We start from the raw sequence: 27,696 nt of genomic DNA, 5'->3' as shown, positions 1-27,696 counted from the left end.
AGGACAGAATATAAATGATCAATAAATCAAAACGTCAGACAGGCATCTTGTGGAAATAAGAGGGACCTGGGTGATGCCCCACGAATCAAAATGGACAGGCAGCCATCTTGGATTTTGACAGTTTGTCATCAACGTCCGTTAACAATTCTTGCGTCAGATATTTCTGAGAAAATGTTAAAAGGATTTTTCTCAGCAAATTATGAAACATTCATGGACATTTACATTTTTCAGTTGATACAACTGAAAGCAGACTTCATGTTATCAGGTTCTTAGAAAAGACCTTTGTCTTTATAGTAAACCGTTACCACTCGTGGAAATTATTACTCACGTTAAATGTTAGTGTGGGTTTAAATTTTAAATTGTGTTCATTAGAAAGAACGGATATTGCATGTAAACAACTTAAAACTGGCACAAAGACACTTACACGGCATGGTACTCATGGTAAGACCCTTAACACATCGTGTGAACAGAAGTGGATAAATTTCGGACTGTACAGTCACTTAAATTGAGAGTACCGAAGCGAGAAGAAGAGACGATGGCGTGGTCAACCAGTCGGTAAAACATCGATTATTGCCAATATTAGAAATGACAAATGTACGGAATGTTGTATACTGATTCCTGACATAATTGAATATATTTTAGTGGGGATTTTATTATAAAGCAAGTGGCCAAAAATAATAATCCAATTTAGTCAATTTACTTTGCAAAATACTGCATCGTAAATCTCAAAGAAATCATGATGTTTCGTTACATTGTATTAGGTTGTTTTTATCATAATGCCAACTTATTTAGGTAATGTGAATTCTATTTGTGTGACAGTTACCTGGAATAACGTAAAGGAGGAGTAAGTCTGATGCTAACACAAATAAAGCCTGTCATCAACAAATAAACAAATAAACGCCAAATGCATAAAACAAATCAGAATTATTCTGCTGAAATGCAACATAGACTCAAATTGTTATGATACTCATACAAAAAACCTTAGAAATTAGGAATTGAATTGATCTAAAGCGTTATATAGTATTATAATATAAACCATCCAGTACATTGTACGTATGCTGACTGAATGGACATGATGATAAAATATAAAACTTTTTCTTTGCTAAATTACTGCCATAATGATTGTGAACGTGTGTTTTTTTATATAAGCCATCTTTAGTGACCTTAGCTACTGAAGGCGTTGAAATGAAATCTAACCACGCACAATCTGATATCCTTTATGCTTCCAACAAGCCAACCGCGATTAACGATTTTGTTGCGCTTTCAATTTATGAACGGAAATATTTTGATATAATTCAATTTCATATGTTACACTTATTTCTATTGGCTTGAGGTTTAAGCTTATTTTGCATAAACTGAACTATCTGCACGACGAGTATTATCATTCATAAAGAACGTTTTCTTTATTAATTTTAAAAGCGGCAGCCAAACTCAAATACATTTGCATGGACTAAGATATCAACGCACCACATCTAAAATGTTTTATTGTAAAAAAGGTAAAAGCAAAAAAATTTAATACATAATTTATATGTTTGACCTTACTTAACATGAAATTTTACTTGTGGGAATATTTTTACCCATAAGGTATTCAGCTAACTTAATTTCACGTGCGATTAGATTCCACGTACTTAGTACTTAGTGGGTTGTTGGATAGAAATCGTCAACAATAATCGTCGCAACAATTAATGTTTAAAACCTATTCTGTATTTGCACATTACAGAGTTATCTGCCATTGTGGATTGTGACGTCGTGTCTTTTCTATCCGAATATCATACTTTTCGGAGAAAACGACGTGAATTGCGCCCACAAAATATTTAAGTCACAATTGATGCCTACCCGCAAGGGAGCTAACTCTGTGCTATGCAAAGACGAAATAGAAAGTAGTAGAAACAAATGAGCTTAAAACGCGAACTTGCACGCCGTGAAATAACGCTAGACACAAAAACATGGAAATATTTTTTTTAAATGAACCGTCATTTCCGGCGTAAAAAATATGGAAATGAAGTACTTTTCGTTCATGATTCAAAGATGATTCTTTCTTTAAACCTTTTAAAAGTTGCATTTACTCCATTTATATATAAATGTTCATATCCTTTGTGAAATTAAGTTTACTTAAAATTAATAGTGTATTTGATAATTTTTTCATACCACTTTGAAAAAACAAACCCCGAGAATAGCGCGGAAACCCGACGTTATCGTGACGTCACAATAGAAACATTGACTTTGCGTATTGATTTGGGCAATTAATCCCTTGTAATACGTATAAACGTATTTTATTTGATCAAGAAGTATGGAAAATTTATTATAAGCATTGACGTCACTTTTTCATGTACATTTAATTTGGGCGATACTATAAAGTCATTCTCTGATTTTGGAAGATTAGCTTAACAGGAAATAAATGTCATTACTATTGTTACTATTGTTACTTTATAGATACACAGGATGTAGGTTTGTGCTCTCGACTTACCTAATATAGCATCTGTACAACAAAGCGTGTACGTGTGTGTGTAATTTATTTTTGAGGAAGTATGTCACTGGAATTCCCACTCTACATAGCTTACGTCACATGGGTTTAGAAAAAACCCGATCTATCCAGGGATCTATGTGAAGTTGACCACAGCTATACTTGTGTATAAGACATTGATATAGTTTAATTGTAATGGCTAAACTCTACTTTATAAGTATCATTTGTGAAGGTAAGTATTATCTTAGTATCGTCTGTTATTATTTGGTCACGATTTTACTGTCGTAAGATCAGTAGAAATGGCAGTACAACAAAACATGTATATATTCTTGTATGTATAATTCAATATGTACATTGTGCATCAGTTAAAGTGCTGTAAACGTTAGCGATAAAAAGTGACCTTTTTGTAAGCGTAAACGATAGAAAAGTGACTTTTTTGTAAGCGCTAACGATAGAAAAGTGACTTTTTTGTAAGCGCTAACGATAGAAAAGAGACTTTTTTGTAAGCGCTAACGATAGAAAAGAGACTTTTTTGTAAGCGCTAACGATAGAAAAGAGACTTTTTTGTAAGCGCTAACGATAGAAAAGAGACTTTTTTGTAAGCGCTAACGATAGAAAAGAGACTTTTTTGTAAGCGCTAACGATAGAAAAGAGACTTTTTTGTAAGCGCTCACGATAGAAAAGAGACTTTTTTGTAAGCGCTAACGATAGAAAAGAGACTTTTTTGTAAGCGCTAACGATAGAAAAGTTTTTACTTTTTAGGTAACCTGAGACGAAGTCTCAAGTGACCTATTCTAATCGCTTTTTGTCCGTCGTCGTGCGTCCGTAAACAATTTAAATTTTCGACTTCTTCTCCATAACTACTGAAGCAATTTCAATGAAATTTTTCACAAACCTTCTTAGGCTTAATGACAATCAAAATTGTTAATTATATGGTCCCCATCCCCAGGGGGCTGTGGGAGGGGCCAAAAGGGGTCAAATTGACTAAAATTTCAAAAATCTTCTCCACTCACAGATGTGGTGGAGTCAAATACTCTTCATAGATACATGTAAAAGGTCTTAAGGTCCTTTACAAAAATTGTGAACTATATGAACCTGGGGTCTCTCGTTTCCCCCGGGGAGGGGGTTAAGCTGCTTACTATAGTTTATATACGGAACACACATTTTTGAGCATTATTTGGTCATTTGTAATAAGAAATGAGTCAAATATTGTCAGAATTATCAGTATGAGATGGTCATTGAATCCTATTAACAAATTTTCCATGACTGACCCTAAGGGGCCTTAGGGGCGGGGTCAAAAGGGGTCAAATAGGCTAAAACTTCAAAAATCTTATGAAATTCTGGAAATGGTAGAATCAAATACTCTTCATAGATGAAAAGGTCTTTAGGTTCTTTACAAAAAATGTGAATTATATGACCCTTGGGTCTCACGTTTCCCCTGGTGAGGGAGTCAAGTTTACTGTAGTTTATATAGAGAAAACATATTTATGAGCAACATTTGCTCAATTTTCATAGGAAATGCGTCAAACGCGTTTAGAATTATTAGCCTGAGATAACATTTTAATCAAATTTAGTCAAATTTTGTTAGAATTATTAGTCTGAGATAGTAATTTAACATCATATCTTTGTTAGTCCTGGCCTGCCCCCAGGGTCTAGAGGGCGGGACCAAAATGGCTCAAATTTCAAAAGCCTCCATTTGAATTCACAGATTTGATGGATCCAAATACTCTTCATAGATTGAAAGATCTTAAGGCCCTTTACAAAAATGTGAATTTCATAGCCATGGAATCTCAGATTTTCCCTTGGGGGGGGGATCAAATTTATTATAGTTTGTATTGAAAAAAACACATTTATGAGTATTACTTGCTCAATTTTCATGGGAAATGAGTCAACCTTGGTTAGAATTGTTACCCTGAGATATGGCATTTTAACATATCTATTTTAACATATCTATATTAGTCCTGGCTGACCTCCTGGGACCAGAGGGGCAGGCTAATCGCGGTCAAAATGACTAGAATTTCAAAAAATCTTATTTTAGATTAACAGATTTGATGGAACCAAATACTCTTCATAGATTAAAAAGTTAAATTTATAAATCACTGACTGATTTCACGGGCCTGATGAGCCATTATATAGTGTTAATATGTCTTTGGTTCATTCTGTATCCGAACTCAGATGACCGCTAAGGCCCATGGGCCTCTTATTGAGTTAAATAATATAAAGGTACTTAATAAAACAGAAGCAACTGAACAATAACGGAACTGAGACGGACGTGGTGCAGCTTTATATGTAGATGCTTACAGACAACAAGGGCAACTTCTTCGTAACATGCTGCAACTCAGGTGAATGTTTAAATAACTAATAGTAAGAAATGAAATGCCATGTCACATCATATGTATCTGCAATCTAACATTTTCTTGATTTTTATTCTAGCTTTGGAATACTTGAAGGCTACACAATTTTATAAAATGGCCAGCAGACACCCATCACAAGCTGAGACCGCCAATTTTGCCCGTCTGTCTCGACTTGTGCTAGATGTCTGCAGCGATGTCTAGCGTGATGTTCTGGACATCCACATTCCACCACCTGGACTCCGTGGCATTCTCAACAGTCAAAAACATCATCTTAGACGGACGATTGCAAGCAGCCAGCTGGCGATTCTGTACCCACCTGGCAATGTGTTTTCTGGTACCCTTAAAGACCTGGACTTTAGCCTCCTTTACAGCCTTGTCCGTAACATCCGGGATATCAACATTTCACCTCATACAAAGGGGTGGGGTAGGGTACCAGACGCTGCAGATCGGTCACTGGCAGCCAATATTGACAGGCTGAGGGTCGCAAGGAATGTGGTTGGACACCTAGCAAGAGCATCTCTGTCTGATACAGATTTTGGTCGTGTCTAGGGAATCATCCGTCAGTGTATCTTTGAAATAGAACAAGGCACGCTGAAGGGAGATACATATGTCAGAAAAGTAGACAACCTGCTGAATGTGACTATATACCCAGATACAGAGAAGGAATTAATAAAGAGACTACAAGTTGAATTTGAGGGCCTGAGAGGTATACATTTAAAACTATAATATAATTAAGCCCAGGCCACAGTCAAGAGTTATTATATAATTAGTGCTCTAGATTGAATATGCATGGCATTAATTAATAATTGATTTCTGTATAATGAATCAATTATTAAAGATGTGACGTGATTACAGTCACCATGGAAACAATGAAGGTTACTTTCTTTTTTTGAAATTTTAATTAAAGATGCTCCACCGCCGACAGAGCATAAATGGTATTCATCACTTGAACAATAATTGGTGTTTAAAAGTGTATATATATGGCTAATTAACAGATAAAGTAATATAAAATAATTTATTTTGCCTTTGGTGCATGCGCAATCAGTACTTCATTCCATATAGGATATAGTGCCGCGGAATTTTTTCGGGATGCAATTAATTATTTTTCGTAATTTTAACTTGAATTGAAATGAGAAGCTCAAACTTTTCAAAAGTGGTAATGGTGTAAAGTAAGTAACTTTTGCTACTGAAGAAAAATACTAAATCGTCTGCTCCTGTTTTTGACAGTGAAAAAATACCATTTGTCAGCGGTGGAGCATCTTTAATGACAAAAACCTAATTTATTCAATGTATATATATTGTATGTAAACGGTTATGCAACATCTATATATACATGTATATGAAAAGTCAAGTGAAGCTACGAAGCCATTCTATTTCATTTAATCAAGACTATGAAACGTGCTTGATTTGGAAAAACAAAACTAGATTCCGGATCGATTTACCCCCTTTACAGACGTGTATAAGCTTTATTTTCAAGCGAGATATAAGCAAATGGACTCAAATGATAAGGATGATTGCATTTTTATACAGACAATCGGATATCTTTTAAATTCTCTTTATCCAGTGTACAATTGTAAATGTATATATTTTAGCTGTAATCATATTGTAGATCATTTAACCACTACCTCCGAAACGGCTATTAATTGTTAAAATGGGAATATAAAACGAGATCGATATTTTTGTAGAGTCGCAAAAATTATTAACGGTACACTCATCATCATCTTTTGAAAAAAATAATTTAACTAAATAAAATGTTAATTTTCACAACGCGGGTTGTTTTATATTTCCCGCCGTCGTCCTAAATACAGCGCAGTAGTTGACTATTACTGCGCCTGACTGCAAAACAGCGAAATGAATATTGGCAGTTATCATATGTTACGCAGGAAATTTTAGATTTGAATTGAATTTCCTTCATCTATATTCAATGTTACACGGGTTAATAGACTAAAATCTTTGAATGACGTCTGTACAGGCCCTGAACAGTCACAGAAAAGTTTTAGTCCATTATAGCTCTTTTGTATATTAAATTGGTAATTTGGTAATACTGTAAACATGATTTAATGTACAATTGTCTTTATTTTGTTCTTTTCCTGTGACAGCCAGACTGGATGCCATGGAAACCGAACAGAAAGCAATAGCAGCAAATCAAAAAGCAAATCAAAAGAAATGAAAGGTAAAAACACAATGGGCATGGTTACACTCAAAAGATGAAAATGGAGATTACAGATAATTTTTTTATAATTGTTTTATTTTTCAAAAGATTTTTTTACATATATATATTAAGATTGTACATATATAGAATTACATACAAAAATATAACATGCAAAGTGAACACACATACACACACTCAGCCTGCACATTCATACATCTTATTATAACAGATTAATGGTAGGTAACGATACAAATAAAAACAAAAAGAAAAATTTGAAGACCAGAGACAGGTAAACAAAACAAGAGTATACAACATCTATTGACACCATCATAATGATATGAACAGGAAGAGTAAACAAAACAGACTTATATTGTACGTGTAGTATCAGAATGACAACTAATAACATGGATGGACATATTGACAAAACATGGACTGACAAAAGAAAGGGGGGAGACTACATACTGTGATATATAAACACTTCATTTCACAACGATTAGCCATAGCGAAGCTATCCAATTTTAAGAATAGAGAGATCTCACAAGTAATGGGAAAACATACAGTAATAAATAACATGTGATCAGGGACCTCCCAAAAAATTTGGTGCTTTGCCAGGGTATGGACAGACATATAAAAAACTTTGTATTTTATGATAATATGGATATGAGGGACATATAAAAAAATTCATAAAAAAAGAATAAAATTAAATGTCATATTCCTAACAATGGCAACCATTTTTTCAATCATTTTCAAATTTCATTTCTTTTATACCATTTACAAGTGCATTGATGTTAAGTGTTTTATGGAGACATTTTGTTTTATAAATATAGTGCTTAATTATCAATAAGATTTCATTATCAGCCACATTAGCTTGTGGTGAAATAAATGTAATCAACTCACCGTTATATGTTTAGAAACAGAATTATCCTCTGCATACCTTCCCAACAACGAAAAAATAAATCACTGAACAGAATCACAATTTAACTGATAAAGCACCTTTAAATATGATATCTTGCATGAGTCGGTAGACCAGGGAATACACACGAAACATGTTAAGTTATACAGGGGCGTAGGAAGCGGGGGGAGGGGGGGGGGCAATTGCCCCCCTGTTTCCCAGGACGGGGGCAAACATGTCTTTTTGCCCCCCCCCCCCATTTTCGCCCAGTGAAATGTTCTAAAAATGCACATTTGAATAAAAAAGGGTCCTCCTGTTCATTTTTGTACTTCATTTTAAAAAATTTTCGGCTGCGCGGCGCGTTTCCTAAAACGTTCAAGGTTCAAGCACGTAATATTCAACTTTTTGATAATGAAAAATCAATACACACGAACTAGACTAAAGATGTCCATCAAGGGATTATACTGTTTCAAAAAATGCTTCTTAAAAGATTAATTTGTTTATATGTCTTAGCAAGACAATCAATTCATAATTTGCCGATGGTGTGAATCCTGTATGTTCAGTTGCATAATAGTATGAGAACACTCACAATTATCATTTCTAAATGCAGGTAACTTTAAATCGAAAATTTACCGTATTAAGAACGCTTTAAAATCATCAAAATACATTATAAAACTAATCTCAGCCATTCAAAATCGTAATATTTTTCTGGGGGAGACCCCCGGACCTCCCCCAAACACCAAAATCACGTGCCTGCGGTGCTCCAAATTCAACAAAATGCATTGTAAAACTCATCTCTCCCATTCAAAATCGTACATTTTTTTCCCGGGGGTAGACCCCCGCACCCCCCGCACTCCCCACAAACACCAAAATCTCGCGCCTTCGGCGCTCGCAAAATCATCAAAATTCTAAATCGTAATATTTTTCCAGGGGATACCGCGGACCCCCCAAAATCCCATGCTAATTTGCGTATTCATTAATTTCCTGTTAGCGATGCCACTTTCTATATATAACTGATGTGTACAAGGATTATATGTAATGATATATGAAAAATCAAGTATCTCCTGTGGCGCGCGAGGGGAGGGGGGGGTATTACGAAATATTTGGGATTTTTGCCCCCCCCCCCCCCCCCCGTTACGTTTCATCTTCCTACGCCACTGTTATATCACTCAAAGTCGACAGTGTAAACAGCCAAACAATCAGATCGGTTACCAGATTAGAATCTGGTCTCTTTCCACACCGATCTCTATAATATATTCATTTACTTCCGCGATGCAAATATGAAGTTGGCATCGTTACACAAGTAACTCTTTCAAAGGTGTGTCAAACTCAAGTCTACGTTTTTTCCCATTGTTCAGTATCACGAACAGTTTCCCATCTAAGCTGTAGGAGTTTTTAACACAGTCCATCAGATAGGCTTCCCGGAGTCGTTGCTGATTGTATCGCGTCAAGTCCTCGAAAATAACATAGTCTGACCCCTTAAGATTTCTTCTAGCACTGATGATTTCTTGTTTCTTCCTTCTATGTGTGAACTTTACAATGATGTTCCTATGGCGAGAGCTGTTGTATTTTCCCAATCTGTGAGCAATATCAATATCACTCTCCTGTATCGGAACTTTCAAGGAGCCGCGCACAAAACCTACAACTGATCTCACACAATCCTCCACAGATTCCTTCTCACCCGGATCTTTGAGACCAACAATTCGTAGAGAATTTTTCCGTCCCTGTTGCTCGAGATCGTCGAATTTTCCCGCCATCTCGGATTGTTTATCAATGGATACTAACATAGCTTCCTCTAGTTTAGAAACAGTGTTCTTGAGATCCTCGTTCTCATCCTCTAGCTTGGCAACTCTCTCTTCCAAGATCTCGATACGCTCTGCATGTTCCCGTTGAATATCAATCTTCAATTTCTCCAGTTTTCTGTCGAGAACGTCCTCTGTGATAAGAGTCTTGAAAATAGTATGTTTCTCATCAAGACGCTCGTCCGTCGATTTCGAAAAAGTATGATCTACACCATTTCCACTGACCCTATTTGAACCACTGAAACTCTGTCCACGAGAACCTTTATTTCCAGTAGGCATGGTTAAATTCCCGGTAAATATCCACGATACTCAAAATAGAGTTAATGTTCTACACGTAAGTGTCCAGGTATGTAAACAACAGGTAAGTGCTGAGTAGTAGTCAGTCACAAGGCTTAGCACATATTATCCATATTTTCCACCAAATATACACGATTCCAATAAAAAGACATAAGAAAATATGGATGTATGTCTAGACGGTCATCCTATCTATACTTTGTAGCAAAATTAAGATGTTTAGACATGTCATTATAGCCGTAAAGAGTGCGTATTGTCAGAGCGATGTAAAAGCTGACTAGTTCGGTCCTCGTGACCTTGACTTTTTTTTTTTTTCGATTACAGATATTCAAATTTTGATTACAGATATTCAAAGTTTGCTACTTTTCTAGTCATGATTTAGCGGTATTCTTATTTTATCGCTTTGGTATTATCTAAATTAAACATATAGTATTACACGTTGACCTTTTACATTCGCTTTCTGTCTAACGTCGTGTATTGTAAATAAATCAATAATCACGAGGACAAACCACTTCTGTCAGTAATAAGCTGGGGTTAAAGGCTTCTTCAAAAGAATGATGCTGACTTTTATTCAATGTTACAAGGTCAGATAAGATGAGCATTTAAAGTAATTTTTCCTCAATAACCAGTAGTTCCAGACCTTATATTGGACATGAAGCTTTATCAGTGGATGAAGGTTAGAAAGTTTATATTGATTCTAAACCGCAAAGGTTTACAAAAGAAGGAAACAGACTATTTTCGCTTTTTTAGTTTAAGACTAAGTTTATGTTGACCAATTCAGTTTGTATTACACAAAGTATTGGGTCAACTGAAATAAAACATGGCTGCCAAAATAGGATTGTTGTTGTTTTTTATTGTACAGGTGTTTAGCTCACTTGGTCCGAATGACAACTGTTTATTTTATTCAATGTCATGGTATCAGGCATTGATCAGTGTCATCTGTCCGTCCGTTCGTCCATCAACAGTTTATACAAATGTCTGGGATGACCCTCCCCTCCATAGGAGGGGTATGGGCCATGAGTATCTATTAGGCTTTTTGAATGCATGTTTTCATATAAACGACGTCTTGGACACTTGCCGTGCACATTGTTCATTGGTTCCCTGGGACCATTGTTTTGCATTTTAAGAGGCAGGCAGCCATCTTGGCTTTTGGTATTTCAAGTTTGTTACAACGTTTTCACAGATAGTACTAAAGTATCTTCTCAAATTGAGTGGGCCCTAGTTATGAAGATTACATTTTAATAGAACTGTTTAGACAATAAATATAGCTGACAGGCAGTCTTCTCTGATACAATGTATTTGATAGTTTTATAGGAGCACTTTCTATTAAATTGCATTAATAACACTTTCACAAAATTTACTGAAGAGATAATCATCAAATAAAACTTGTCGGGCCCATTTGGTCGTTCTTTTTTTTAACAAATCCAATTCATAACTTGGTGGACAGTGGCCATATTGAATTTGACAATAGAAGTGTCTTGTTGTTATGCAGAATTTATTTGAAGTTTCAGTTTATGTGTATTCATATTCTTTTTAATGAAAAGAGACAAGAAGGGAAAATCAGAAATCCTTATTTATATTGACTGACATAGATCATTCTATGGTGGGTGCCAGGATTCTTCTGGGATATTTTGTTTCATTTTATTGTGTCTGTTTGCAACTATAATATATTTAAATATTTTTATTTTGCAGAAATCGATCCTGACCTTAAACCAATGATAGGTGAGTCATCGATATATCCACCCCTGGACTATGTCAAAGCAAAACTGAAGACTCTGTGTGCTACTAAAGATGCGCTGGTAGTTTGGTCCTTTAATGTACAAATTTATGGCAAAAGAATCGAATAACGGTATACGTACTGTGTGGGCATCGCCCTCTGTAATGTCTTCAAAAGAAATATCTACATACCAGTGATTTGTAAGTTTTTTTTTCTCTAAAATGTGTGTTCAGTTTTAGACATGGTCCAGGGGTTGTCACTACGACAGTGTTAGTAATAATATTATATATGGTAGAATATTGAAGATACACTTATGATATACAAAATCAACTGTTTTCTATTTTATACAGAAACGACTATTAACAGGATCAGAACCGAAAAAGAAAAGAAATTTCTGCAAACCAAAGCTTACAATGATGCTAAAGAAAAGCTCCGAATGAACAGAGTTTTAGTGATTAAGGGGAACACAGGGGATGGGACAACATCTACTGCCTTCCAGTTGTTACACTGGCTGGATGAGGAGCAGTGCAGAAAACCTGTTGGGGAAATAAAGGATCTAAAGTTAATAGCTCCAAATTGTAATGTTGTGTGTTTGATTGATGATATATTTGGACTAAAAGATATTGGTAAATTGGATGTACAAGAGTGGAATAAAAGGCTTAAGGATGTATTCTTCTGTGGTTTCAGTCCCATTGAAGTCTCGTTTCGACATAGATCAAAAACGTTATGAGATTTTCAAATACGATTTATCAATATCCATAGCATAGGTAGCGGCACTTGAACGTGTACGTGTACAGCTTGGCGTAATTTTAATTAGTTTTAAACAAACTTAAATAAAGTAATTTTATACATGAATTTAAAAAGTTGTCATAGAAAAACTTGCTGGAAAATATTATATACTATAATCAGGTGCTAGTTACTTTGAATCAAATAGGCGGCTCCGTAAATCTAAAGTGTCGAAAATTGAAATGCCGTGGTTTTCTGTAAATTTTCTTTAAATCGTTTTCTCTAATCATTATGGAATCGTTGACAGCAAGAAAGTATGGTGTATATATATACTAATGATTAAATAAATGTTGATTATTTGAATTAGTTAAATGTTGATATACTTGAATTAGTTGAAATTCAAATATCTAACAAAATATTCAACCTCCGGCGGGACTCGAACCCGCTATCCCCGGCTTAGGAGGCCGGTGCCTTATCCATTGGGCCACGGAGGCACATATACATTAAATATATGTGCATGGCATAATTAAGTCCTATAATTGTAATAAACCGCGTATTTACAAATTTTACTAATTACGTATTAATTCATCTGTGTACCTGTGAGTACATGTATCTAAAGCTCACAGATATTCATTCATTCATTCATTCAATCAATCAATCAATCATTCATATAGAGTATCGATTAACCTATCATTCATTCATTCATTCATTCATTCATTCATTCATTCATTCATTCATTCATTCATTCATTCATTCATTCATTCATTCATTCATTCATTTTGCTGTTAGTTTGGTATGAACTTTGTGTAGTCAAGCCTTTTAAGACCGTAACAGTTAACAATAACAATGACGACATTAATACAATGACGTCATCCATAACTACTGTTGCTAATCATCCGAAGAGGTAAGTTAAAGCGCTTAACGCTTACGCTAAGTAGTAGAAAGATAATTCTTTTCTGTGTTATCTACTCATCATATTTATTTATTTGTTTGTTTATTTATATGTTTGACTCTCTGTCTGTCTTTCTCTATCTATCTATCTATCTATATATATACCTATCATTCTATATATTCCTCTATCTATCTCTATTCTCTCTATCGATCAATCTTTCAATATATCGATCTATCACTCTCTATAAATATATCTATCTCTTTATAGATTCTTCTATCTATCTCTCTTCTGTCTATCTATCTATCTATCTCTCTATATGTCGATCTATCTCTCTGTAACGATCTATTTGAATATATCTATCTGTCTCTTTATGTATCTATCTATCTATTGATCTATCTATCGATATTTTTCTGATTTCTGTATTAATTCCTTGTTCAATTCTTTTAAATGATTATGAAATTTAATATTATGGTGCGTATTTCGAGTTTATAGGTGCTTTTTGAGAGAGGTGGTAGCCCTTAAAAGGGCTGTTGTTGTGGCCCTGAAAAGGGCCGTTTGGGAAGATGAGAGTAAAAGTTACTCTATGTAGGTGATGAACTCTGGTGGGACTCTGGAGTCTGTGGCGTAGACGTTGGGGCCAATCTTATACAGGCGGAAGCCAGCTTGCAGGAATCTTCTGACGTCGATGTGAACCAGCAAATCGGCACCAGCTCTGGCGTAATCAGGAGAGTCGGTGAAGTCGATGTACGGACTGCGAGTGGGATTCAATCCATTCTTGAGGACGGAGGCTGCATCTCTAGTCTTGATACCATGGGCGAAGTAGTTGAGGCCCTCTGGGTATTGGATAGGTCTGCCAATCTTAGGTACTCGGATGCTGACGCTGTGTCCGTATGTTGCTCGTATCCAGTTGTGATTATCGGAGTACACCATTCGCTGCTTGTCGTTTTTAGGGAACACTAGCTCATCTAGCATGGCCTTGGTTAGCCGGAATTGACGTAAGATGTCACTTGTGGGGACGAAGGATGTGTCGTGGTCTCTGCAGGCTTTGTCGTCATGTCGTAGTCGCTTGATAACTGCTTTGCTCTTCTTGGTAGCCATCTTGCTGTTCATGTAGGAAGTCATGTTGAAATGTGTCCACCGTTGTTTTCGCCAAGAATTTATAGACGTCGTGATTGAGAGGAGGTGAATAATGGGCGTGGCCCCATGTTACACGTTATTTGATTGGCCGAGATATTTAATTTCAGAGAACACCAATCAAAACTGAATATACTGACGAACTTTGTACACACGCTTCGCTTGGTTGTTGTCCTCACTTGTACAAACATAAGGTAATTTCTCGCCGTGTTCTTTGATGATAGCGCCGGTACAAACGCGCCGCCGTATGGCTTCATAGGTAGCGGCACTTGTACGTGTACGTGTACAGCTTGGCGTAATTTTAGTTAGTTTTAAACAAATTTAAATAAAGTAATTTTATACACGAATTTAAAAAGTTGTCATAGGAAAACTTGCTGGAAAATATCATATACTATAATCAGGTGCTAGGTACTTTGAATCAAATAGGCGCCTCCGTAAATCTAAAGTGTCGAAAATTGAAATGCCGTGGTTTTCTGTAAATTTTCTTTAAATCGTTTTCTCTAATCATTATGGAATCGTGGAAAGCAAGAAAGTATGGTATATATATATACTCATGATTAAATAAATGTTGATTATTACAACACATATGAGATGGTGATTATTTAAATTAGTTGAAATTCAAACATCTAACAAAATATTCAACCTCCGGCGGGACTCGAACCCGCAATCCCCGGCTTAGGAGGCCGGTGCCTTATCCATTGGGCCACGGAGGCACATATACATTAAATATATGTGCATGGCATAATTAAGTCCTATAATTGTAATAAACCGCGTATTTACAAATTTTACTAATTACGTATTAATTCATCTGTGTACCTGTGAGTACATGTATCTAGAGCTCACAGATATTCATTCATTCATTCAATCAATCAATCATTCATATAGAGTATCGATTAACCTATCATTCATTCATTCATTCATTCATTCATTCATTCATTCATTCATTCATTCATTCATTCATTCATTCATTCATTTTGCTGTTAGTTTGGTATGAACTTTGTGTAGTCAAGCCTTTTAAGACCGTAACAGTTAACAATAACAATGACGACATTAATACAATGACGTCATCCATAACTACTGTTGCTAATCATCCGAAGAGGTAAGTTAAAGCGCTTAACGCTTACGCTAAGTAGTAGAAAGATAATTCTTTTCTGTGTTATCTACTCATCATATTTATTTATTTGTTTTGTTTATTTATATGTTTGACTCTCTGTCTGTCTTTCTCTATCTATCTATCTATATATATATATACCTATCATTCTATATATTCCTCTATCTATCTCTATTCTCTCTATCGATCAATCTTTCAATATATCGATCTATCACTCTCTATAAATATATCTATCTCTCTATATGTCGATCTTCTTCTATCTATCTCTCTTCTGTCTATCTATCTATCTCTCTATATGTCGATCTATCTCTCTGTAACGATCTATTTGAATATATCTATCTGTCTCTTTATGTATCTATCTATCTATTGATCTATCTATCGATATTTTTCTGATTTCTGTATTAATTCCTTGTTCAATTCTTTTAAATGATTATGAAATTTAATATTATGGTGCGTATTTCGAGTTTATAGGTGCTTTTTGAGAGAGGTGGTAGCCCTTAAAAGGGCTGTTGTTGTGGCCCTGAAAAGGGCCGTTTGGGAAGATGAGAGTAAAAGTTACTCTATGTAGGTGATGAACTCTGGTGGGACTCTGGAGTCTGTGGCGTAGACGTTGGGGCCAATCTTATACAGGCGGAAGCCAGCTTGCAGGAATCTTCTGACGTCGATGTGAACCAGCAAATCGGCACCAGGTCTGGCGTAATCAGGAGAGTCGGTGAAGTCGATGTACGGACTGCGAGTGGGATTCAATCCATTCTTGAGGACGGAGGCTGCATCTCTAGTCTTGATACCATGGGCGAAGTAGTTGAGGCCCTCTGGGTATTGGATAGGTCTGCCAATCTTAGGTACTCGGATGCTGACGCTGTGTCCGTATGTTGCTCGTATCCAGTTGTGATTATCGGAGTACACCATTCGCTGCTTGTCGTTTTTAGGGAACACTAGCTCATCTAGCATGGCCTTGGTTAGCCGGAATTGACGTAAGATGTCACTTGTGGGGACGAAGGATGTGTCGTGGTCTCTGCAGGCTTTGTCGTCATGTCGTAGTCGCTTGATAACTGCTTTGCTCTTCTTGGTAGCCATCTTGCTGTTCATGTAGGAAGTCATGTTGAAATGTGTCCACCGTTGTTTTCGCCAAGAATTTATAGACGTCGTGATTGAGAGGAGGTGAATAATGGGCGTGGCCCCATGTTACACGTTATTTGATTGGCCGAGATATTTAATTTCAGAACACCAATCAAAACTGAATATACTGACGAACTTTGTACACACGCTTCGCTTGGTTGTTGTCCTCACTTGTACAAACATAAGGTAATTTCTCGCCGTGTTCTTTGATGATAGCGCCGGTACAAACGCGCCGCCGTATGGCTTCATAGGTAGCGGCACTTGTACGTGTACGTGTACAGCTTGGCGTAATTTTAGTTAGTTTTAAACAAATTTAAATAAAGTAATTTTATACACGAATTTAAAAAGTTGTCATAGGAAAACTTGCTGGAAAAATATCATATACTATAATCAGGTGCTAGGTACTTTGAATCAAATAGGCGCCTCCGTAAATCTAAAGTGTCGAAAATTGAAATGCCGTGGTTTTCTGTAAATTTTCTTTAAATCGTTTTCTCTAATCATTATGGAATCGTGGAAAGCAAGAAAGTATGGTATATATATACTCATGATTAAATAAATGTTGATTATTACAACACATATGAGATGGTGATTATTTAAATTAGTTGAAATTCAAACATCTAACAAAATATTCAACCTCCGGCGGGACTCGAACCCGCAATCCCCGGCTTAGGAGGCCGGTGCCTTATCCATTGGGCCACGGAGGCACATATACATTAAATATATGTGCATGGCATAATTAAGTCCTATAATTGTAATAAACCGCGTATTTACAAATTTTACTAATTACGTATTAATTCATCTGTGTACCTGTGAGTACATGTATCTAGAGCTCACAGATATTCATTCATTCATTCATTCAATCAATCATTCATATAGAGTATCGATTAACCTATCAATCTGTCATTCATTCATTCATTCATTCATTCATTCATTCATTCATTCATTCATTCATTCATTCATTCATTCATTCATTCATTCATTCATTCATTTTGCTGTTAGTTTGGTATGAACTTTGTGTAGTCAAGCCTTTTAAGACCGTAACAGTTAACAATAACAATGACGACATTAATACAATGACGTCATCCATAACTACTGTTGCTAATCATCCGAAGAGGTAAGTTAAAGCGCTTAACGCTTACGCTAAGTAGTAGAAAGATAATTCTTTTCTGTGTTATCTACTCATCATATTTATTTATTTGTTTGTTTATTTATATGTTTGACTCTCTGTCTGTCTTTCTCTATCTATCTATCTATCTATATATATACCTATCATTCTATATATTCCTCTATCTATCTCTATTCTCTCTATCGATCAATCTTTCAATATATCGATCTATCACTCTCTATAAATATATCTATCTCTTTATAGATTCTTCTATCTATCTCTCTTCTGTATATCTATCTATCTCTCTATATGTCGATCTATCTCTCTGTAACGATCTATTTGAATATATCTATCTGTCTCTTTATGTATCTATCTCTTTATGTATCTATCTATCTATTGATCTTTTTCTGATTTCTGTATTAATTCCCTGTTCAATTCTTTTAAATGATTATGAAATTTAATATTATGGTGCGTATTTCGAGTTTATAGGTGCTTTTTGAGAGAGGTGGTAGCCCTTAAAAGGGCTGTTGTTGTGGCCCTGAAAAGGGCCGTTTGGGAAGATGAGAGTAAAAGTTACTCTATGTAGGTGATGAACTCTGGTGGGACTCTGGAGTCTGTGGCGTAGACGTTGGGGCCAATCTTATACAGGCGGAAGCCAGCTTGCAGGAATCTTCTGACGTCGATGTGAACCAGCAAATCGGCACCAGCTCTGGCGTAATCAGGAGAGTCGGTGAAGTCGATGTACGGACTGCGAGTGGGATTCAATCCATTCTTGAGGACGGAGGCTGCATCTCTAGTCTTGATACCATGGGCGAAGTAGTTGAGGCCCTCTGGGTATTGGATAGGTCTGCCAATCTTAGGTACTCGGATGCTGACGCTGTGTCCGTATGTTGCTCGTATCCAGTTGTGATTATCGGAGTACACCATTCGCTGCTTGTCGTTTTTAGGGAACACTAGCTCATCTAGCATGGCCTTGGTTAGCCGGAATTGACGTAAGATGTCACTTGTGGGGACGAAGGATGTGTCGTGGTCTCTGCAGGCTTTGTCGTCATGTCGTAGTCGCTTGATAACTGCTTTGCTCTTCTTGGTAGCCATCTTGCTGTTCATGTAGGAAGTCATGTTGAAATGTGTCCACCGTTGTTTTCGCCAAGAATTTATAGACGTCGTGATTGAGAGGAGGTGAATAATGGGCGTGGCCCCATGTTACACGTTATTTGATTGGCCGAGATATTTAATTTCAGAACACCAATCAAAACTGAATATACTGACGAACTTTGTACACACGCTTCGCTTGGTTGTTGTCCTCACTTGTACAAACATAAGGTAATTTCTCGCCGTGTTCTTTGATGATAGCGCCGGTACAAACGCGCCGCCGTATGGCTTCATAGGTAGCGGCACTTGTACGTGTACGTGTACAGCTTGGCGTAATTTTAGTTAGTTTTAAACAAATTTAAATATAATAATTTTATACATGAATTTAAAAAGTTGTCATAGGAAAACTTGCTGGAAAATATCATATACTATAATCAGGTGCTAGGTACTTTGAATCAAATAGGCGCCTCCGTAAATCTAAAGTGTCGAAAATTGAAATGCCGTGGTTTTCTGTAAATTTTCTTTAAATCGTTTTCTCTAATCATTATGGAATCGTGGAAAGCAAGAAAGTATGGTATATATATACTCATGATTAAATAAATGTTGATTATTACAACACATATGAGATGGTGATTATTTAAATTAGTTGAAATTCAAACATCTAACAAAATATTCAACCTCCGGCGGGACTCGAACCCGCAATCCCCGGCTTAGGAGGCCGGTGCCTTATCCATTGGGCCACGGAGGCACATATACATTAAATATATGTGCATGGCATAATTAAGTCCTATAATTGTAATAAACCGCGTATTTACAAATTTTACTAATTACGTATTAATTCATCTGTGTACCTGTGAGTACATGTATCTAGAGCTCACAGATATTCATTCATTCATTCAATCAATCAATCATTCATATAGAGTATCGATTAACCTATCATTCATTCATTCATTCATTCATTCATTCATTCATTCATTCATTCATTCATTCATTCATTCATTCATTCATTCATTCATTCATTCATTCATTCATTTTGCTGTTAGTTTGGTATGAACTTTGTGTAGTCAAGCCTTTTAAGACCGTAACAGTTAACAATAACAATGACGACATTAATACAATGACGTCATCCATAACTACTGTTGCTAATCATCCGAAGAGGTAAGTTAAAGCGCTTAACGCTTACGCTAAGTAGTAGAAAGATAATTCTTTTCTGTGTTATCTACTCATCATATTTATTTATTTGTTTGTTTATTTATATGTTTGACTCTCTGTCTGTCTTTCTCTATCTATCTATCTATCTATCTATATATATATATACCTATCATTCTATATATTCCTCTATCTATCTCTATTCTCTCTATCGATCAATCTTTCAATATATCGATCTATCACTCTCTATAAATATATCTATCTCTTTATCTTTCAATATATCGATCTATCACTCTCTATAAATATATCTATCTCTCTATATGTCGATCTATCTCTCTGTAGCGATCTATTTGAATATATCTATCTGTCTCTTTATGTATCTATCAATCTATTGATCTATCTATCGATATTTTTCTGATTTCTGTATTAATTCCTTGTTCAATTCTTTTAAATGATTATGAAATTTAATATTATGGTGCGTATTTCGAGTTTATAGGTGCTTTTTGAGAGAGGTGGTAGCCCTTAAAAGGGCTGTTGTTGTGGCCCTGAAAAGGGCCGTTTGGGAAGATGAGAGTAAAAGTTACTCTATGTAGGTGATGAACTCTGGTGGGACTCTGGAGTCTGTGGCGTAGACGTTGGGGCCAATCTTATACAGGCGGAAGCCAGCTTGCAGGAATCTTCTGACGTCGATGTGAACCAGCAAATCGGCACCAGCTCTGGCGTAATCAGGAGAGTCGGTGAAGTCGATGTACGGACTGCGAGTGGGATTCAATCCATTCTTGAGGACGGAGGCTGCATCTCTAGTCTTGATACCATGGGCGAAGTAGTTGAGGCCCTCTGGGTATTGGATAGGTCTGCCAATCTTAGGTACTCGGATGCTGACGCTGTGTCCGTATGTTGCTCGTATCCAGTTGTGATTATCGGAGTACACCATTCGCTGCTTGTCGTTTTTAGGGAACACTAGCTCATCTAGCATGGCCTTGGTTAGCCGGAATTGACGTAAGATGTCACTTGTGGGGACGAAGGATGTGTCGTGGTCTCTGCAGGCTTTGTCGTCATGTCGTAGTCGCTTGATAACTGCTTTGCTCTTCTTGGTAGCCATCTTGCTGTTCATGTAGGAAGTCATGTTGAAATGTGTCCACCGTTGTTTTCGCCAAGAATTTATAGACGTCGTGATTGAGAGGAGGTGAATAATGGGCGTGGCCCCATGTTACACGTTATTTGATTGGCCGAGATATTTAATTTCAGAACACCAATCAAAACTGAATATACTGACGAACTTTGTACACACGCTTCGCTTGGTTGTTGTCCTCACTTGTACAAACATAAGGTAATTTCTCGCCGTGTTCTTTGATGATAGCGCCGGTACAAACGCGCCGCCGTATGGCTTCATAGGTAGCGGCACTTGTACGTGTACGTGTACAGCTTGGCGTAATTTTAGTTAGTTTTAAACAAATTTAAATAAAGTAATTTTATACACGAATTTAAAAAGTTGTCATAGGAAAACTTGCTGGAAAATATCATATACTATAATCAGGTGCTAGGTACTTTGAATCAAATAGGCGCCTCCGTAAATCTAAAGTGTCGAAAATTGAAATGCCGTGGTTTTCTGTAAATTTTCTTTAAATCGTTTTCTCTCTAATCATTATGGAATCGTGGAAAGCAAGAAAGTATGGTATATATATATACTCATGATTAAATAAATGTTGATTATTACAACACATATGAGATGGTGATTATTTAAATTAGTTGAAATTCAAACATCTAACAAAATATTCAACCTCCGGCGGGACTCGAACCCGCAATCCCCGGCTTAGGAGGCCGGTGCCTTATCCATTGGGCCACGGAGGCACATATACATTAAATATATGTGCATGGCATAATTAAGTCCTATAATTGTAATAAACCGCGTATTTACAAATTTTACTAATTACGTATTAATTCATCTGTGTACCTGTGAGTACATGTATCTAAAGCTCACAGATATTCATTCATTCATTCAATCAATCAATCATTCATATAGAGTATCGATTAACCTATCATTCATTCATTCATTCATTCATTCATTCATTCATTCATTCATTCATTCATTCATTCATTCATTGCTGTTAGTTTGGTATGAACTTTGTGTAGTCAAGCCTTTTAAGACCGTAACAGTTAACAATAACAATGACGACATTAATACAATGACGTCATCCATAACTACTGTTGCTAATCATCCGAAGAGGTAAGTTAAAGCGCTTAACGCTTACGCTAAGTAGTAGAAAGATAATTCTTTTCTGTGTTATCTACTCATCATATTTATTTATTTGTTTGTTTATTTATATGTTTGACTCTCTGTCTGTCTTTCTCTATCTATCTATCTATATATATATATACCTATCATTCTATATATTCCTCTATCTATCTCTATTCTCTCTATCGATCAATCTTTCAATATATCGATCTATCACTCTCTATAAATATATCTATCTCTTTATAGATTCTTCTATCTATCTCTCTTCTGTCTATCTATCTATCTCTCTATATGTCGATCTATCTCTCTGTAACGATCTATTTGAATATATCTATCTGTCTCTTTATGTATCTATCTATTGATCTATCTATCGATATTTTTCTGATTTCTGTATTAATTCCTTGTTCAATTCTTTTAAATGATTATGAAATTTAATATTATGGTGCGTATTTCGAGTTTATAGGTGCTTTTTGAGAGAGGTGGTAGCCCTTAAAAGGGCTGTTGTTGTGGCCCTGAAAAGGGCCGTTTGGGAAGATGAGAGTAAAAGTTACTCTATGTAGGTGATGAACTCTGGTGGGACTCTGGAGTCTGTGGCGTAGACGTTGGGGCCAATCTTATACAGGCGGAAGCCAGCTTGCAGGAATCTTCTGACGTCGATGTGAACCAGCAAATCGGCACCAGCTCTGGCGTAATCAGGAGAGTCGGTGAAGTCGATGTACGGACTGCGAGTGGGATTCAATCCATTCTTGAGGACGGAGGCTGCATCTCTAGTCTTGATACCATGGGCGAAGTAGTTGAGGCCCTCTGGGTATTGGATAGGTCTGCCAATCTTAGGTACTCGGATGCTGACGCTGTGTCCGTATGTTGCTCGTATCCAGTTGTGATTATCGGAGTACACCATTCGCTGCTTGTCGTTTTTAGGGAACACTAGCTCATCTAGCATGGCCTTGGTTAGCCGGAATTGACGTAAGATGTCACTTGTGGGGACGAAGGATGTGTCGTGGTCTCTGCAGGCTTTGTCGTCATGTCGTAGTCGCTTGATAACTGCTTTGCTCTTCTTGGTAGCCATCTTGCTGTTCATGTAGGAAGTCATGTTGAAATGTGTCCACCGTTGTTTTCGCCAAGAATTTATAGACGTCGTGATTGAGAGGAGGTGAATAATGGGCGTGGCCCCATGTTACACGTTATTTGATTGGCCGAGATATTTAATTTCAGAACACCAATCAAAACTGAATATACTGACGAACTTTGTACACACGCTTCGCTTGGTTGTTGTCCTCACTTGTACAAACATAAGGTAATTTCTCGCCGTGTTCTTTGATGATAGCGCCGGTACAAACGCGCCGCCGTATGGCTTCATAGGTAGCGGCACTTGTACGTGTACGTGTACGTGTACAGCTTGGCGTAATTTTAGTTAGTTTTAAACAAATTTAAATAAAGTAATTTTATACACGAATTTAAAAAGTTGTCATAGGAAAACTTGCTGGAAAATATCATATACTATAATCAGGTGCTAGGTACTTTGAATCAAATAGGCGCCTCCGTAAATCTAAAGTGTCGAAAATTGAAATGCCGTGGTTTTCTGTAAATTTTCTTTAAATCGTTTTCTCTAATCATTATGGAATCGTGGAAAGCAAGAAAGTATGGTATATATATATACTCATGATTAAATAAATGTTGATTATTACAACACATATGAGATGGTGATTATTTAAATTAGTTGAAATTCAAACATCTAACAAAATATTCAACCTCCGGCGGGACTCGAACCCGCAATCCCCGGCTTAGGAGGCCGGTGCCTTATCCATTGGGCCACGGAGGCACATATACATTAAATATATGTGCATGGCATAATTAAGTCCTATAATTGTAATAAACCGCGTATTTACAAATTTTACTAATTACGTATTAATTCATCTGTGTACCTGTGAGTACATGTATCTAAAGCTCACAGATATTCATTCATTCATTCAATTCAATCAATCATTCATATAGAGTATCGATTAACTATTCATATTATCATTAACCATATCAATTCATCATTATTCATTCATTCATTTTGCTTGTTAGTTTGGTATGAACTTTGTGTAGTCAAGCCTTTTAAGACCGTAACAGTTAACAATAACAATGACGACATTAATACAATGACGTCATCCATAACTACTGTTGCTAATCATCCGAAGAGGTAAGTTAAAGCGCTTAACGCTTACGCTAAGTAGTAGAAAGATAATTCTTTTCTGTGTTATCTACTCATCATATTTATTTATTTGTTTGTTTATTTATATGTTTGACTCTCTGTCTGTCTTTCTCTATCTATCTATCTATCTATCTATCTATCTATCTATATATATATACCTATCATTCTATATATTCCTCTATCTATCTCTATTCTCTCTATCGATCAATCTTTCAATATATCGATCTATCACTCTCTATAAATATATATCTATCTCTTTATAGATTCTTCTATCTATCTCTCTTCTGTCTATCTATCTATCTCTCTATATGTCGATCTATCTCTCTGTAACGATCTATTTGAATATATCTATCTGTCTCTTTATGTATCTATCTATCTATTGATCTATCTATCGATATTTTTCTGATTTCTGTATTAATTCCTTGTTCAATTCTTTTAAATGATTATGAAATTTAATATTATGGTGCGTATTTCGAGTTTATAGGTGCTTTTTGAGAGAGGTGGTAGCCCTTAAAAGGGCTGTTGTTGTGGCCCTGAAAAGGGCCGTTTGGGAAGATGAGAGTAAAAGTTACTCTATGTAGGTGATGAACTCTGGTGGGACTCTGGAGTCTGTGGCGTAGACGTTGGGGCCAATCTTATACAGGCGGAAGCCAGCTTGCAGGAATCTTCTGACGTCGATGTGAACCAGCAAATCGGCACCAGCTCTGGCGTAATCAGGAGAGTCGGTGAAGTCGATGTACGGACTGCGAGTGGGATTCAATCCATTCTTGAGGACGGAGGCTGCATCTCTAGTCTTGATACCATGGGCGAAGTAGTTGAGGCCCTCTGGGTATTGGATAGGTCTGCCAATCTTAGGTACTCGGATGCTGACGCTGTGTCCGTATGTTGCTCGTATCCAGTTGTGATTATCGGAGTACACCATTCGCTGCTTGTCGTTTTTAGGGAACACTAGCTCATCTAGCATGGCCTTGGTTAGCCGGAATTGACGTAAGATGTCACTTGTGGGGACGAAGGATGTGTCGTGGTCTCTGCAGGCTTTGTCGTCATGTCGTAGTCGCTTGATAACTGCTTTGCTCTTCTTGGTAGCCATCTTGCTGTTCATGTAGGAAGTCATGTTGAAATGTGTCCACCGTTGTTTTCGCCAAGAATTTATAGACGTCGTGATTGAGAGGAGGTGAATAATGGGCGTGGCCCCATGTTACACGTTATTTGGATTGGCCGAGATATTTAATTTCAGAACACCAATCAAAACTGAATATACTGACGAACTTTGTACACACGCTTCGCTTGGTTGTTGTCCTCACTTGTACAAACATAAGGTAATTTCTCGCCGTGTTCTTTGATGATAGCGCCGGTACAAACGCGCCGCCGTATGGCTTCATAGGTAGCGGCACTTGTACGTGTACGTGTACAGCTTGGCGTAATTTTAGTTAGTTTTAAACAAATTTAAATAAAGTAATTTTATACACGAATTTAAAAAGTTGTCATAGGAAAACTTGCTGGAAAATATCATATACTATAATCAGGTGCTAGGTACTTTGAATCAAATAGGCGCCTCCGTAAATCTAAAGTGTCGAAAATTGAAATGCCGTGGTTTTCTGTAAATTTTCTTTAAATCGTTTTCTCTAATCATTATGGAATCGTGGAAAGCAAGAAAGTATGGTATATATATACTCATGATTAAATAAATGTTGATTATTACAACACATATGAGATGGTGATTATTTAAATTAGTTGAAATTCAAACATCTAACAAAATATTCAACCTCCGGCGGGACTCGAACCCGCAATCCCCGGCTTAGGAGGCCGGTGCCTTATCCATTGGGCCACGGAGGCACATATACATTAAATATATGTGCATGGCATAATTAAGTCCTATAATTGTAATAAACCGCGTATTTACAAATTTTACTAATTACGTATTAATTCATCTGTGTACCTGTGAGTACATGTATCTAAAGCTCACAGATATTCATTCATTCATTCAATCAATCAATCATTCATATAGAGTATCGATTAACCTATCAATCTGTCATTCATTCATTCATTCATTCATTCATTCATTCATTCATTCATTCATTCATTCATTCATTCATTCATTCATTCATTTTGCTGTTAGTTTGGTATGAACTTTGTGTAGTCAAGCCTTTTAAGACCGTAACAGTTAACAATAACAATGACGACATTAATACAATGACGTCATCCATAACTACTGTTGCTAATCATCCGAAGAGGTAAGTTAAAGCGCTTAACGCTTACGCTAAGTAGTAGAAAGATAATTCTTTTCTGTGTTATCTACTCATCATATTTATTTATTTGTTTGTTTATTTATATGTTTGACTCTCTGTCTGTCTTTCTCTATCTATCTATCTATCTATATATATACCTATCATTCTATATATTCCTCTATCTATCTCTATTCTCTCTATCGATCAATCTTTCAATATATCGATCTATCACTCTCTATAAATATATCTATCTCTTTATAGATTCTTCTATCTATCTCTCTTCTGTCTATCTATCTATCTCTATATATGTCGATCTATCTCTCTGTAACGATCTATTTGAATATATCTATCTGTCTCTTTATGTATCTATCTATCTATTTGATCTATCTATCGATATTTTTTCTGATTTCTGTATTAATTCCTTGTTCAATTCTTTTAAATGATTATGAAATTTAATATTATGGTGCGTATTTCGAGTTTATAGGTGCTTTTTGAGAGAGGTGGTAGCCCTTAAAAGGGCTGTTGTTGTGGCCCTGAAAAGGGCCGTTTGGGAAGATGAGAGTAAAAGTTACTCTATGTAGGTGATGAACTCTGGTGGGACTCTGGAGTCTGTGGCGTAGACGTTGGGGCCAATCTTATACAGGCGGAAGCCAGCTTGCAGGAATCTTCTGACGTCGATGTGAACCAGCAAATCGGCACCAGCTCTGGCGTAATCAGGAGAGTCGGTGAAGTCGATGTACGGACTGCGAGTGGGATTCAATCCATTCTTGAGGACGGAGGCTGCATCTCTAGTCTTGATACCATGGGCGAAGTAGTTGAGGCCCTCTGGGTATTGGATAGGTCTGCCAATCTTAGGTACTCGGATGCTGACGCTGTGTCCGTATGTTGCTCGTATCCAGTTGTGATTATCGGAGTACACCATTCGCTGCTTGTCGTTTTTAGGGAACACTAGCTCATCTAGCATGGCCTTGGTTAGCCGGAATTGACGTAAGATGTCACTTGTGGGGACGAAGGATGTGTCGTGGTCTCTGC

The 27,696-nt window shown here is 36.6% G+C and overlaps 2 protein-coding genes and 7 non-coding genes across 10 annotated transcripts; 1 reads left to right on the top strand and 8 right to left on the bottom strand.

The window, feature by feature from the left end:
* Positions 1-2,530: 2,530 nt before the first annotated feature.
* On the top strand, positions 2,531-12,434 carry LOC138317917 (uncharacterized). 2 transcript variants are annotated; one of them, XM_069259889.1, is made up of 3 exons: positions 2,531-2,696; positions 11,651-11,680; positions 12,026-12,434. In XM_069259889.1, the coding sequence occupies exons 1-3, from the start codon at positions 2,660-2,662 to the stop codon at positions 12,403-12,405; spliced, it is 447 nt and encodes a 148-aa protein (XP_069115990.1). In that variant the 5' UTR covers positions 2,531-2,659; the 3' UTR covers positions 12,406-12,434. The 2 variants fall into 2 exon arrangements, with proteins under 2 accessions (XP_069115990.1, XP_069115991.1); XM_069259890.1 differs by lacking the exon at positions 2,531-2,696 and adding an exon at positions 6,976-6,991.
* A 388-nt stretch (positions 12,435-12,822) lies between these two features.
* On the bottom strand, positions 12,823-12,895 carry Trnar-ccu (transfer RNA arginine (anticodon CCU)). The gene has a single exon. It is a non-coding gene; the product is annotated as a tRNA-Arg (tRNA).
* A 2,172-nt stretch (positions 12,896-15,067) lies between these two features.
* Trnar-ccu (transfer RNA arginine (anticodon CCU)) lies at positions 15,068-15,140 on the bottom strand. The gene has a single exon. It is a non-coding gene; the product is annotated as a tRNA-Arg (tRNA).
* A 953-nt stretch (positions 15,141-16,093) lies between these two features.
* Positions 16,094-16,639, bottom strand: LOC138319578 (probable RNA 2'-phosphotransferase). The gene has a single exon (XM_069262729.1). The coding sequence runs from the start codon at positions 16,637-16,639 to the stop codon at positions 16,094-16,096; it is 546 nt and encodes a 181-aa protein (XP_069118830.1).
* A 649-nt stretch (positions 16,640-17,288) lies between these two features.
* Positions 17,289-17,361, bottom strand: Trnar-ccu (transfer RNA arginine (anticodon CCU)). Its single transcript has one exon. It is a non-coding gene; the product is annotated as a tRNA-Arg (tRNA).
* A 2,168-nt stretch (positions 17,362-19,529) lies between these two features.
* Positions 19,530-19,602, bottom strand: Trnar-ccu (transfer RNA arginine (anticodon CCU)). The gene has a single exon. It is a non-coding gene; the product is annotated as a tRNA-Arg (tRNA).
* Positions 19,603-21,781: 2,179 nt separating this feature from the next.
* On the bottom strand, positions 21,782-21,854 carry Trnar-ccu (transfer RNA arginine (anticodon CCU)). The gene has a single exon. It is a non-coding gene; the product is annotated as a tRNA-Arg (tRNA).
* A 2,134-nt stretch (positions 21,855-23,988) lies between these two features.
* Trnar-ccu (transfer RNA arginine (anticodon CCU)) lies at positions 23,989-24,061 on the bottom strand. Its single transcript has one exon. It is a non-coding gene; the product is annotated as a tRNA-Arg (tRNA).
* A 2,138-nt stretch (positions 24,062-26,199) lies between these two features.
* On the bottom strand, positions 26,200-26,272 carry Trnar-ccu (transfer RNA arginine (anticodon CCU)). Its single transcript has one exon. It is a non-coding gene; the product is annotated as a tRNA-Arg (tRNA).
* Between the last annotated feature and the right edge of the window lie 1,424 nt (positions 26,273-27,696).

The sequence above is a fragment of the Argopecten irradians genome, chromosome 3, assembly GCF_041381155.1.
Source record: "Argopecten irradians isolate NY chromosome 3, Ai_NY, whole genome shotgun sequence".
Taxonomy (NCBI): domain Eukaryota; kingdom Metazoa; phylum Mollusca; class Bivalvia; order Pectinida; family Pectinidae; genus Argopecten; species Argopecten irradians.
Note: the sequence above shows the minus strand (reverse complement) of the source record. Positions and strands in the feature narration are given on the sequence as shown.

Excerpts from the sequence above, each read along its gene's own strand:
- LOC138317917 (XM_069259889.1), top strand. The coding sequence starts at position 2,660 with ATGGCTAAACTCTACTTTATAAGTATCATTTGTGAAG. Across the intron at positions 2,697-11,650 it reads TATAAGTATCATTTGTGAAG|AAATCGATCCTGACCTTAAA; the intron begins GTAAGTATTATC and ends TTTATTTTGCAG. Across the intron at positions 11,681-12,025 it reads TGACCTTAAACCAATGATAG|AAACGACTATTAACAGGATC; the intron begins GTGAGTCATCGA and ends TATTTTATACAG.
- LOC138319578 (XM_069262729.1), bottom strand. The coding sequence starts at position 16,639 with ATGACTTCCTACATGAACAGCAAGATGGCTACCAAGAAGAGCAAAGCA.